This window comes from Narcine bancroftii, chromosome 13 (genome assembly GCF_036971445.1).
Source record: "Narcine bancroftii isolate sNarBan1 chromosome 13, sNarBan1.hap1, whole genome shotgun sequence".
NCBI lineage: Eukaryota > Metazoa > Chordata > Chondrichthyes > Torpediniformes > Narcinidae > Narcine > Narcine bancroftii.
In genome coordinates, this window is record NC_091481.1 from 45,081,952 (window position 1) to 45,095,494 (window position 13,543).

The 13,543-nt window shown below is 43.6% G+C and overlaps 1 protein-coding gene across 2 annotated transcripts in view; it reads left to right on the forward strand.

Moving 5' to 3' along the window:
- Positions 1–244: 244 nt before the first annotated feature.
- The window catches only part of lta4h (leukotriene A4 hydrolase), a 127,450-nt gene continuing 114,151 nt past the window's right edge, over positions 245–13,543 (forward strand). For both annotated transcript variants that reach the window (XM_069909136.1, XM_069909137.1), the window contains exon 1: positions 245–538. In XM_069909136.1, coding sequence (XP_069765237.1) covers positions 248–538 — 291 coding nt within the window. In that variant the 5' untranslated portion in view covers positions 245–247. The remainder of the gene's footprint in view (positions 539–13,543) is intronic.

The window sequence follows — 13,543 nt, forward strand, 5'->3', positions numbered from 1 at the left end:
TTCTCCTATGGACTCCCAGACATAATCAGAAGCCCAACAAGCAACCTGTTGTCTGCCACGGGCTCCTGGCTCGTCAGGTCCAGACCTCTTCGCAGGGCAGGGGCCCGGGTCTCTTCGCAGGGCAGGGGCCCGGGCCTCTTCGCAGGGCAGGGGCCCGGGCCTCTTCGCAGCGCAGGGGCTCGGTCCTTTCCAGCCCGGACCTTCCCAGCGCAGGGGCCCGGATCTTCCCAGCGCAGTAGCCCCGCCTATGGGGATGCCGGCAAGACGCGAGGCGCAGCCTACACCTCGTGCGACTCCCTCCCACTTCGGACGCTCGCGGTGCTTGATGGGAAGCCGCGAAGGGTTCTCCATCCAAACAGACGCGAGTGTCGGAGGCAGGAGGATGGACGAGCAGCGGGATGGCAGCTCCTGCACGGAGGCGCGCGACTACACCACCCGGCACCTGGCGCTGACGCTGCGCGTGGACTTCCAGGCCCGCCGGCTGCAGGGCCGCGCCGCGCTCACCATCGAGGCTCTGCGGGACGGGCTGACTTCTCTGGTAGGCGCTCGGCAGCAGCTCGCCCGGGCCCCGCGACGCTCTCCCCGGGCGCTGCTGGCTTCTCCTTCGGCCTGATGCCATGGCAGCCATGGGAGGAGTGATCGGCGATGGCTGGTGGGGTGGATGGGGAGAGGGGCAGTCGGTGCTGATGAGGCCAGGAGGGGGGGAGAGAGGGAGAGGGAGGAGGGAGGGAGGGAGGGAGGGACGGAGAGGGAGGACGGAGAGGGGGGAGGGAGAGGGGGGAGGGGCAGGGTGAAGGGGGGCATGAGACTGCAACAAGCATGAATGACACACAATATGATACTAAACAATCATCGACGTGCAGTCTTTATCGGATTTATTTAAAAAAAAGGTACTCGTGTAATAAATAAGCTGCGTTAACCATGAAATTCTTTTTTTTTAACATTCGCTATGGAAACAGAATAAATTAGTTCAGTATCAAAGGGGTAGTACAATCTTTCTTTGGCTTGGCTTCGCGGACGAAGATTTATGGAGGGGGTAAAAAGTCCACGTCAGCTGCAGGCTCGTTTGTGGCTGACCAGTCCGATGCGGGACAGGCAGACACGATTGCAGCGGTTGCAAGGGAAAATTGGTTGGTTGGGGTTGGGTGTTGGGTTTTTCCTCCTTTGCCTTTTGTCAGTGAGGTGGGCTCTGCGGTCTTCTTCAAAGGAGGCTGCTGCCCGCCAAACTGTGAGGCGCCAAGATGCACGGTTTGAGGCGTTATCAGCCCACTGGCGGTGGTCAATGTGGCAGGCACCAAGAGATTTCTTTAGGCAGTCCTTGTACCTTTTCTTTGGTGCACCTCTGTCACGGTGGCCAGTGGAGAGCTCGCCATATAATACGATCTTGGGAAGGCGATGGTCCTCCATTCTGGAGACGTGACCCATGGTGCATCAGGTAATGACCCCTGCTGTTCTGGTGACCAGGTTTGATCTGGATGCTTTCTGTGTAGGGTTTCTACATTCTCCTTGTGACTGCAGTATCCTAAAGTTTTGTTGGTCGTAATGCTAATTTGCCATTATAGGTAGGTGATGGTGGAATCAGATGGTAGTTAATTGGCATCTGAGAGAATTGCTTTCAAGGCAGTAGATGGATGAATGGGATTGATAGACTCAATGGGCTGAAACATCATTAGGATATATTTATTATTGGAATATGAAATTTTTCTAATCCAAGACTATTTAATGTTCAAAATGACTGTTCTCTCCATTCTACTTTCAAATCTTGCAATTAATTGTGGTTAGGGAGAAATTTAGAAAGTTTTTTTTAAACTCCAGATGATTGATAACTAGAACTTGCTGCCAAAGGGAGTGCTGGAGGCAGGGCCAGTCATTTAGATGTTGTTTTTTGGGTTTGTGTGGGTCCCACAGGTTAAGAACCAGTCCAAAGTGCATGTGCAAAGCACATGTTTATTTCAGGGACGGAATTGAAACAACAGGGTCGATATGTCAAGCAAACTTCTGCACATACACAATACTTTTGGTTGACGAGGAGGAATCCGACAGAAAGTGGGAAAGTTACAAGAGCATACATATTCAACAGTCAGATCAAGATGATATTACGTGCCCCCACTCTTTGACCGGTACAGACATGGCTCTGCTACCTAGCCTCAAGACTCACCTAAACCCAGTGTGGAAGGTGATAATTACATGCTACGAGGAGTCCAAAGAGGCAGAACAAAAGGGCACATGGTCCTGTATAGTTCTGGGGGCAAAGCTGGGCGGCCAATTGTAAGGATCAGTGTGGCCCGGTTGGTTGCTGTGGCAATGACTCGAAGCCAAGTACAGGGGCAGAGCAGGGTGAACTGAGGTGATTCACCTGGGCCAATTGGGTGAAGGACAGAGCTCAGTCTGGGTGGGCTGCCAGGACTGCAGCACCTGGTGATTTAGGTGGGAAATTTAAGGGTCACCTTGATGGCTTGGGGTGAGACTTTGACCTTGACTGGCAGGTAGTGGGTCCTCCGAACAGGAGCGCAGCAGCGCCACTCAGTGGTGGAGGCTGCCTCTCTATTACAGATGTGCGCTTGAAATGCCAAGGTGTAGAAAGTCATTGACTGACTTCTTGGAAATGGGGTGGATACTTAATGGCTGCCACAGGAATTCTTTTTATTTTGTGTGTGGTAACCTAACTACTTGATGGTACCTTTAGCCAGATAAATTAAGGAGTTGTTGGACAGGTAGTTTTACTTTCATTATGCTGTATGTGCTGTCCCTGCCTTTTGTCTCAGTGACTTTATTATCGTGAGACTTTTTTTTCCATATATAGTCTCCTGGCACTTAAAATTAAGTGTAATATTATTTAATCTTTGTGTTATGTTCTGAATTGCTAATGGTTTAAGCTACAGTGAAGTGTCTTCCATTTACAAGTGTTCAAACAACAATTTTGATAAAATTTGGAATCTACCAGATTTGAGGAGAAATATTTCCTTCTAAAATTGTACATTTTATACATTGCTGGTGAAATATTAAATCATTTTTTTGAAACTGGATCGTTAAAGTTGCAGATGGATATCAAAAAATTGTGGCCAGATTTTTGTTGACTTGATCTGAAGCAATTTTCTGTTGCAGTTCTGTAGATCAACCACCCCTATCAATTTTTTTTCCCAAAAATTCCATCAGAAGAGCTGAGAAAAGTCTGTGAGAAAGCATTTGGTGCGGAGTAAGCAATGGGGCAATTTAACAAACCTCTTGATGGATTGATCCTTGGATCATGAACTTTGATTTGATGATATCTTTCTGAATTTTGTTGATTTGCAAAAAGAGATAATAAATTGTAGGCATGTATATTTTATTCCATGGTTTAAAAAAACCCATCTACAATTAACCTCCTTCACTTTTCAACCCCATTCTCACCAAATGTAAAACTATTGATAAAGATATCTCTAGTTTATGAACAGGTAAATGTTACTAGAGAATCCTTGGTTATGCAAAAATTCATGCAGTAGTTTCTGTGATTTCTTACAGAAAAAAAGAATGATAGAACAATATCAACATGTTTGTTTTATAGAAGTTGTATAAAATACTTCATAGCCAGGGGAAAGGGACAACAAAAACATTTCAACACAAGAACTTGGTGTGGGAGATGGACAGACAGTCCAAACAGTGGTTGTGGAAAAGGGGAATGAGTCAGATGTCTGTGAAGATTTGTCATATTTTATTAATGTAATAAACACTGATCCATTGGAGGCAGATTGACATAATTGTCACTACATCAGACAACTCTATGTTTAGCTCAATGACAAGGCCAGTTTTTATACTACATTCTATTTTGGGATGGTTAGCTTTGCAAATTTTAAGAGAAGAAATCCTTGCAATACACTCGTGACTTTCATTTTCTGGCTCAGCTGCTACCAGCTCCCTTGTTGGGCTCTTGAATGTCCTCAGTTGCAGGCTGCGCAGCGTGAACTCCACAGTATATGAAGTAAGGACCTCTCAACTTCTTACATGTTAATGCTATTTAATTTGCCAGGGAAACTACAGGAATAATCATTTTACATTGGAACACTTTTGAAATCATTCACTGGCTCAATCTATAACTTCTGTGAAACACCATCCTCTGTTGCTTAAATCACTTAAGTGCTGCTTTTAAATTGAAATGTTTTAAGGTTCAATTCAGTTTTAATAATTACAAGCACTCACTAACTCAAATGATGTTCCTTGAATGTAGAGATGGACTTTGGACTGTAGGCTGTAATATGCATGTGATCATAGAATGCAAAACCACCATCTTGATGTTGCTCCCATTAATTGGTGATGGGTAACCAGGAGCGTTAGTGATACTAAGCCTTGTCCTGTAACACGGAGGGTTACTCTACTAGTCAGATAGGAAAAGCTGTTGAAAGTCACTGACCACGCTCCCACCACTTCAACCCCCCCCCCTCCAATCATTGAATGTCACACTCACCCACAGTGTCAATAGAACCTTGCAGTTGGTCACCTGAAGTTACCTTTCAATTGGTCTGCTGGAGTTGCAGTCCCTGGGCCAGCTCCCAGATGCTGGGTAAAAACCCAGGTCATGTGATCCAGCCATTCTCTTTCTCCCAAATGATGAATGCCTTTTCTAATGATGCCAGAGGGCACTTGAGAAAGTAAAATGTAATTGACTGATCCATCAGATTTTACAGTTGTTCAGAATTACTACAGCTCAGGCCCACAGATACAGAAACTAACATAACCACAAGTACAGGTATACCACGCTTTAAGAAACTAGAGCGTTCCTAGGAAATCTTTCATAAGCCAAAATGGAGGCTTTTATTGTAAAAGCGAAAACCCATTCCAAAACCTTTTGTAAAAGCAAATTTTCATAATTCAATTATTCGTAAAGCAGGGTATACCTGTTGGAAGACCTTGCGATTGTCGGGAATGCCTAACTCTGGTGGATCGCAGGTGATTCAGACAGTCAGTGTATGGGCCATTTGAAGAAGACATGGCCAAATTGACACCGAGGGGGGGGGCTGCAAATTAAACTAAAACACCGGGCCCTGAGGTCTCTGTTCCTCACCATCTTCCTGGCCAACATACAATCTTTAGAATATAAACTGGATGGCAGAGCCATGTTACAGCAGCAGAGGGATATCAGTGATATCTGCGTATTCTGGACATTGAGAGTGAAGCCCTCGGGCTGTCACACTAAAACAGGGCACCAGCAACAGTAGAGGTGGCAGTAAAGGTAGAGGTGGCAGCGTTTGTGTCATTAGCACTTCAATGTGTTAAAATGTGAAGTTTGTGTCCTAGACCTGCTCCTTTGACCTGGGAAAAACTGGCAATCAAACGTCGACCATTCTATCCGCTGAGAGACTTGACTGCCATCATCCTGGTCACCTCCCTCTGCAACTGGATCCTTTTGACTTCTTCATTGGAAGACTACTGTCAGAACAAATTGGAAATTGTTTCTTCCCCATTGACAAACAGCACAGGGACACATCAGGGATGCGTGCTTAGCCCACTGCTCTATTCGCTCTACACCCATGACTGTGTGGCTAGTCACAATTCAAATGCCATCAACAAATTTGCCGATAACACCATGGTTGTCAGAAGAATCGTAGACAGCAATGAGGATGCTTACAGGAGTGAGATAGATCAGTTAGCTGAGTGGTGTCACAATAATATCCTTTCACTCAACATTAGCAAAACGAAGGAACTGATTGTGGACCTCAGGAGGGGGAAATCAAGAGAACACCAACCCAAGTCTCATTGAGGAATCACCAGCGGAAAGGGTTAAAAACTTCAAATTCCTGGGTGTCAACATCTCTGAAGATCTATCCTGGAGCCTCCATGTCGATGCAATCATGAGAAAGGCTAGTCTGCTGCAATACTTCATGAGGAGTTTGAGAAGATTAGGTATGTCTCCAAAGAACTTTTCTTCTACAGGTGCACTATGTAAAGCATTCCACAGTGAAGCATTCTGACTGCATCACTGGTATGGTGGTGCAAATGCACAGGACAGGAAAATACTACAGAGTGAACTCGGACAGCACCATCATGGGCATCAGTCTTCACTCAATTAAGGACATCTACAAGAGTTTATATCTCAGGAAAGCAGCTTCTATTCTCAAGGACCCTCACCACTTCGGCTATGGCCTCTTCTCACTACTACCATTAGGAAGGAGGTACGGGATGAACATCCAACAGTACAAAAACAGCTTCCCCTCTGCCATCAGATTTATGAATGGTCCATGAACCAGACATTACCTCACTTTTGCACTAATTTATTTATTAAAAATAAAATAAATTTACAGCAGTTTTTACCTGTAATGTTATTTGAATATTTATCAGTTTTCAAACTCGTAGTGATCAGCTTTCTTCAAAGCTTAGTTGTCATTTCTGTACAAGGTTACCATTGAGTACGAGCCCTTTCTCTAGCCCTCCCTCCCCCTGTATCACACACAACAGATCACATAACATGCTACATTCAAGACACACACAACAAAGGTTAAAAACATAAATCAGGGATATGCGGATTTGTTATGCCACGGCGGCCTGTGACCTGGGCAGTATCCTGTCTGTGGCTAGGATGGAGCTAGGCCTTGAGACAGGATGGCCCATCCTATAGCTGTGCACCAATGAAATTTGCATACAGTTTCTAAATTTTAAGGAAGGTACTGTGCTTTATCCTGAGATTGTAGGTAATCTTTTCTAGGGGAACACATCTCTGCATTTCTGCATTCCAGCGTGCAATGCTCAAGCTGTACTCAGACTTCCAGGTAACTGCTATGCACTTCCTGGCCACAGCCAATGAAATCATTACAAATTGGGTTTAAAATTTGGACAGTTCCATTGTAAGTCTTGTGTCCATCATATTTCCCAGCAGGAACAACTCTGGATCCTGCGGGAATTCTTTGGCTATGATTTTTTTTTAACAGGGGTTCACCCAGGTCCTGTTGTGATTTTTTGATGTCCAAAAATGAGTCAGGAGAATTCTTCAGAAAAGTTTAAGCCTTTATTTGCAAACAAAAGCTGAGACAAATTGAAATCTGGACTCTGAAATGTCTGTTGCTATGAGACACTGCCCTTTTTTTATACAGATTTTCAGTTACTTATCAATGTTCGACTTTGATCGATGATTTGTACCAATTAGTTCATCCTGGGTTCATTTCTCGGTCATGGTACTGTTATCACTTCTTGTGCTACATTTATCATCTTGTAACTGGCTTGTTTCAGAATAAATCACTCATCACTATGGTTCCCTCGACCTCATCCTGTTTAATTTCTCCTATCTGATCTCCTGTTACTCCCATGTATGACCTTGATGTTTTCTCTCTGGACTTGTGCTTTAAAGGTAGCAGTTTTGTGTAACCTCGGGAATTAAAATATTTTCCCTCTTTGTATTTTAAAGTTAGCAGGCTTTGGAGTCAGCAAATTCTACACATAATATAATCAGCCAACTTTTCTACCTATTGTGGCTGTTACTTAATTACATTAATATTTCCCATAAAAAGTGTAGTTGAACCACATAGTAAATTGTTACATAGTAACTGAATACATTGTAGTGATGGCTACTCTGCTTCCTGAATAACTCCACAACCAAATGGGTTGAGTTCAGTGAGCAAAACTGATTTATTGAGGCCTGCCTGGCTGTTCTTATACTCCCAGCCTGGACCTGACTGAGAACCATGCCATCAGGGTGTCACATGGGCTACAGAATGTGAGCTGCTAAGCCTGGTGCCGAGGTCGGGAAGAAACCCCCGATGGCGCTATTTTGGCTGACTTCCCTGCCGCGTGTGTGACATGCGGGGCCGGTTCGCCTGCCTAATGGCGTGCCGCCACAACATAATAAATAGTATATAGATATATTTTCCATAGTCCACCCAAAAGGGCCTCACCTTAGTACATTTCCAGGTTGTGTGGACAAAAGTTACTGGCACAGTGCCACATCTGAAGCATTGATCTGAGACTTCTGGATTTGATCTGTTCAATTTTGCGGGCCTCAGATATAGCTGGTGAAGAAAATTGTACTGCACCAGGCTGTACCATGTGTTAATGATTGCCATAATGCTGATCCGACACAGGTCCGACCAGCATTGCTAGTCAATCATTATTCCTAAGTCCAACTTCCACTTCTGATGACTTATGAAGCCCAAGTTTTGGCCCCTTTGCCTGAAGTAAGAAATACATTTATGAAATAAACTTCCACGTTTTCCCCTTTTGAATTGGGGTCTCTATGTTACGATACACTGGTAGAGCTATAGTGGACCTATTTTGTCCATCAAAGGATATTGTAAATAGCAGTGGAATGTCTTATTTGATAAACCATATTTACTTCTGAGCTCCTCAAACAACATTAGCTGCCCCTGCTTATAACAGTCCTCTATGCACCGGACGCCATTATAACACCAGATGTCTAGTATCTTGTTACCCATCATCCATTGGAGCAATTTATTCAGAGCTAGGGGTGCTTTTGGAGACAGCCCCTGTTTGAACCCTATATGTTGATTAATTTTCTTCTAATTTAGGATTACTTGTTTTTAAAATGGGGCTGCCCTTCTTACAGGATAGCAATTTAGCAGTCCACTTGTAAATAAAGTCTTCTGCTTTCTTCTCCCCCACCACATGCAGATCAATTTGTGCTCAGGATTGTACACCTCCCTCCTCAAAGAGTGAGGCAATGTATCTTGACTGGGCTGCCCAATAATATTTCTTAAAGTCTGGCAACCGTAATCCACCAAGACTGAAATCCCAAGTCAATTTCTTCATAGAGATCCTGGCCACCTTACCATTCCATAAGAATCTTCGCACATGAGAGAACAATTTCTGAAAGAATCCCTAGGGCAATGCCACAGGCAATGTTTGTAAAAGGTATTGAAGCCTCAGTAACACATTCATTTTAACACAGATAACCCTGCCCACTTGTATTATGGGCAGGGTCATCCACCTATTCAAGTCCTCAATCTTACCGAGTAAGGGGGATATAACTTAGTTTATGTAAATTATTCAAATTATTATCCATCCTCACCCCTAGGGTATTTGATCCCATTTTGTGGCCACTTCAAAGGGCTGTTTCTTGGTATTGACTGTAATCTCCTTTTGTTAGTTGCATCATTTCGCTCTTCTCTCAATCAATCTCCCCATAGTCCAGAGTGCAGTTTGGCCAGTGAGTTCACTGGGTCTGTCAGATATATCAGCACATCATCCACAAACAAGTTCGTTTTATGTTCCTCCTGGCCTGCCCTGAATCCCTTCATGGTGTATGGCCTTGGCCAGGGGCTCCATGCCTAGTACAAATAGAGCTGGAGATAGTGGGCAGCCTTGTCTACTAGATCTTGACGGTGGGAAAGCTTGCAAAATTTGTTAATTGGTTGCAACTTTAGCCTTGGGTACTTGATACACTGCCCTTATCCAATTTATAAAAGTTGGCTCTAGCCCTAATTTTTCCAGCACTTCAAATAAAACCCTAACTCTTCCTCTGTGAAGGAGAGATCTAACCCCTCCCATTTTTCAGGATCTATATTTGGTAGCTCTAATTTTGACTGGAACTCATCTGTTTTACTAGACACCTCTCTGCCAATTATGATTTTTATAAGGCCTCATAGTTTTGCCTGAAGGTCTCATTAATCTCTTTTGGCTTGTACGAGATCCTTCTATTCCCCACTTGTATCGCATTGATCGTCCTTGAGGCCTACTCCACCCTCAACTGCCAAAAGAGAACCTTGTTTGCCCTCTCCCCCAATTCATAGCACTTTTGTTTCAATCTCATTAGGGCCTTGGATATATTATACATTTGGAGCATATTGTATTTTAATTTCTTATTTGTCAGGGTCCTGTAGTGTTCTTCCGAGCCTGACTTTTGGAAGGCCCTCTCTAGATTGGTAATTTTCCGTTCTAATTCCTCATGTACTTTTTAAGTGTTTTAGTGTACCCAATAATCTGACCTCTCAAATACGCTTTGAGTCTATCCCACGGAAGAAATTTATCTGCAGTAGAGGTGTAGTTGGCCTCACAGAACACTTCTATCTGCCCTGACAAAACTACAAAACTGCCATCTTTAGCAGCAATGTGTTAAGGCGTTACCTGCTTATCTGGCATTTCTATAGTTAGTGTCAGAGGCGAATGATCTGAAAGAATTCTTTCTGCATATTTAGTCTCCATGATCCTACCCTCAATGAAGCCAAGGAAAAAACACCAATTCTCGAGTCGGAGTCCTGTTGCTTTGAATAGAAAATTAGTCCCTCTCCCTCAGATGTTACTGTCTCCACACGTCTATTAAATTAAGCTCCCCCTTACAGTCAATGGTAGCACTTGCCACCTTTGCTTTGGTTATTTTTTTTTTTGCTGACTTGTCCAAGACAGGAACCAGGCAAAAGTTAGTCTCCCCCAACCAAAATATTCTCATTTCCCTCTGCCAATTTCAGGAAGGTGTCTTTTATAAACTTTTCATCATCAAAGTTGGGGGTGTACACATTCAGCAAGGTCCAGGGCTCTAAAATATTTGACAGTGCCCCAATATGAACCACACTTTGCACCCTTACTGGAACACTCTTTCCTATCAGCATTGCTACCCCCCCCACCCCGCCTTTGAACTGAACGAGGAGGCTATGACCTGGCCCACCTATCCCTTTTTAATTTTTGATGTTCCAGTTCTGTTAAATGTGTTTCACCCCCATTTTCTTGATGAGTGCCAAGACCCTTTTCCTCCTCACAACTCCATTCAAACTGTTTACGTTAAGACTAATGTATTTTATACTATGAATCATTGCCCCAAGGACTTCCACCAAGTTTGTGCCCATGTACCTCTGCAGTTCCACCCCCACCATCCACTCAATTTTTTCTTTCCAGCCAGCCAGTCCAGGTCACTGGGGATGCAACAAATCCTAGGAAAATTAGGAAATGGCAAAGGGATGAAAAGAAACCAAAAAGGAAACAACATATCACACCAGACATTGAAACATGACCAACCCCACACATTTTTCCTTCCATCTCTTCGTAAACCTCCCCTCTAGTGACTGAAACCCCTACATTGTCACCATTACCCAAATTAATAGTTGTGTCTTTTGCACCCATCTATCTCTGTTTCCTCCCCAGCACCTTCCCTGAGCCTCCCATACCATTTTCCTTATTGAGTTTCTTCCATTTTCTACTTTTACACCTAGATATTTCCTTTTTTTAATTTTGTTATTTCATGAATATGTTTGTTATTTACACTTAATTGTTACAACTTGCCAGTTGCTTAACAAACTTTTGAGCCTCTTTTGCATCTGAGAAAAATCTTATTCCCAATCCCACCCCCTGGCATCACCATCTTCAAGATTGCTGGGTAATTAATTACACACATACCCCTTTTGCTTTGCTGCCCTTTTCAGTGGCTCTAATTCCTTTCTTTGATGCATGAAGGTCCCACATATCGGGATAAAAGAATACTTCATTGCCCTCCAGCTCCAGTGGGCCACCTCCCACCTCGCTTTCGCCCCAGCCACCGCAGCTCCCAAAGTTTTTTTCTTTATCTTGGAGGTGCAATAGCAGCACCAGTACCAAGTGTGGCCATTGTCCAGGGCCTGGGCGCGCAAAGAAGGACAGGAGGGCTCTCTTAATTGCTACCAATTTTCCAGGGAGCCAGCATTGAAAGAAGACGATGGGGTTTCTCCCCTCTATCCTTTCCTTTAGTCCCACAATTTTAATTATATTGTGTCAACTATAATATTAAAGAATTTCAATTTCTGCCATAAATGCCCCTGTTCTGCCACCCCCCCCATACTGTAACCTCTTTTTCCAAATGCCCTATCCTGTCCTCACTGTCCCCTATTCTTTCTTCCAATTCTGTCATCTTCCCTTCAATACTGAATGACATTTATCCAATTTGACATTTAAATTGGCCTGCTTTCCTGCCCAAGTCCAATTAGAGTCTTCTCTCTGTTTTCTTTATTTCTTTAGTGAGAGTCTGAGTCTGAGTCCCCCCTCCTTTCCGCTGAAATCTGTGTGGCTGCAGAAGCACTGGAGGTGAATCCATGGACACTCAAGTGACTCTGAGGAACTCTCTTTTGCTTCTTTCTCTAACTGCAACGGGTGCCAAGCAATTTCTTCTGATGGCAAAACTTTGACTGCCTTACAGTAGGCTAAAATCAATTTCATGAAATATTACACTTGTTTTTTATTACAACAAATAAGGAACCTTGAAGACTTGAAGTTACACTGCACATTTTGTTATGGGGTGTGTCACATATGAATAAAAATTCTCAAACAACAAGGTAAATGTTTTGCTTCCTTGGCAAAATTTACAAGACCTGCTGAGTTCTTCCGGCACTTTTGTTTTCACTATGACCAGTGTCTGCAGACTTTAGTGTTCCACCCATTTACAAGGAATCAGTTTAAGATTTTGTTATGAGTAGAGTACAAACCTTTTACTTCTCTTGGGTCATTTACATCCCAATGGCATGAACATTGAATTATCCAATTTAAAAAACTCACACTCCCTCTGTTCCTTTCTCTCTCTTTCTGATCCTTTCAGGTCAAATTAGAATTTATTGTCATGAACATATGTTACAAAATTTGTTGTTTCACAGCAACATTACAAGTATAAGGGGTCACATGACGCAAAGGGAGTAGGAGGATGCTGGATTTCAATCCAAACCATTGACGTCAAAAGCTCCCACACAATCAGGAAGCCTTCAGCACCCTCTCGCATCCTGGTTCCGATAACTATTACCCCTTCGGTTAGTTTTGAGCCAGTCTCCAGCAATCCACAGCCTGGTGTGAGTCCTTCGACTGCAGGCGCCTACAGCCTGTGTGGGTTCTTGCTTTGAGTCACCAACAGCCTGCCGCCTGTGTGTTCTTCAGCCACAGAGCCCATCACAGGTTCTTCGTTGTGGTCGCCATCCATTGGTCATCTCTTCTCCCATTCAAGTGAGGAGAGCAGGGTTTGGGTGTGTTGTTCTCCCTATTTTCTGGTGCCCTAGGCCAGTCCTCTACTTTCCCAGAGACTGCAACCCCTCTCGGCTGCTGTGGAACACAGGTGTCACCGTCTTGTGCCCAGACCCTTCAGTCATGAGATTTTAAAATAAACCACCATTGCCTCATTTAATGCCATTTAAAGCCCATACAGAACTGTTGGTAGTTGGACTAGGTGGTGGAACCTTGCAGACATGCACTGTGTCTCCACTCCCCTTGGGTCTGCACCAGCAGCAGTGCTGCCATTGCAATAAGAAGAGCAAGCCTTGCTACCATGCTGACTGTAAGTGTTGGAAATGAAGCAGTTTTGAAATAGAATTTGATGACTATTTTACCTGAGCTGTCCTGATTGCTTGGTCATCATAATTTGTCATGGTGACTTTTTTCTTCCAAATGTAATTGGTTAGATATTTTCCACAAAGCATTTTTAAAAAACCCAATAGAAAATGTTGCTATTACATTAAATCACTCCTGATTAGGGCTGCTTTGTAAAAGATGGCTATGTAAATCTAAATAAACGTTTCTCTTCAGGAAGGAAAGTAATTTTAATTTCATGGATATTGAGAGGTGAAAGGTTTTAATTGTTTCCCATTTATTTTTTTAATTGTGATTTTTCATCTTTTGTGCA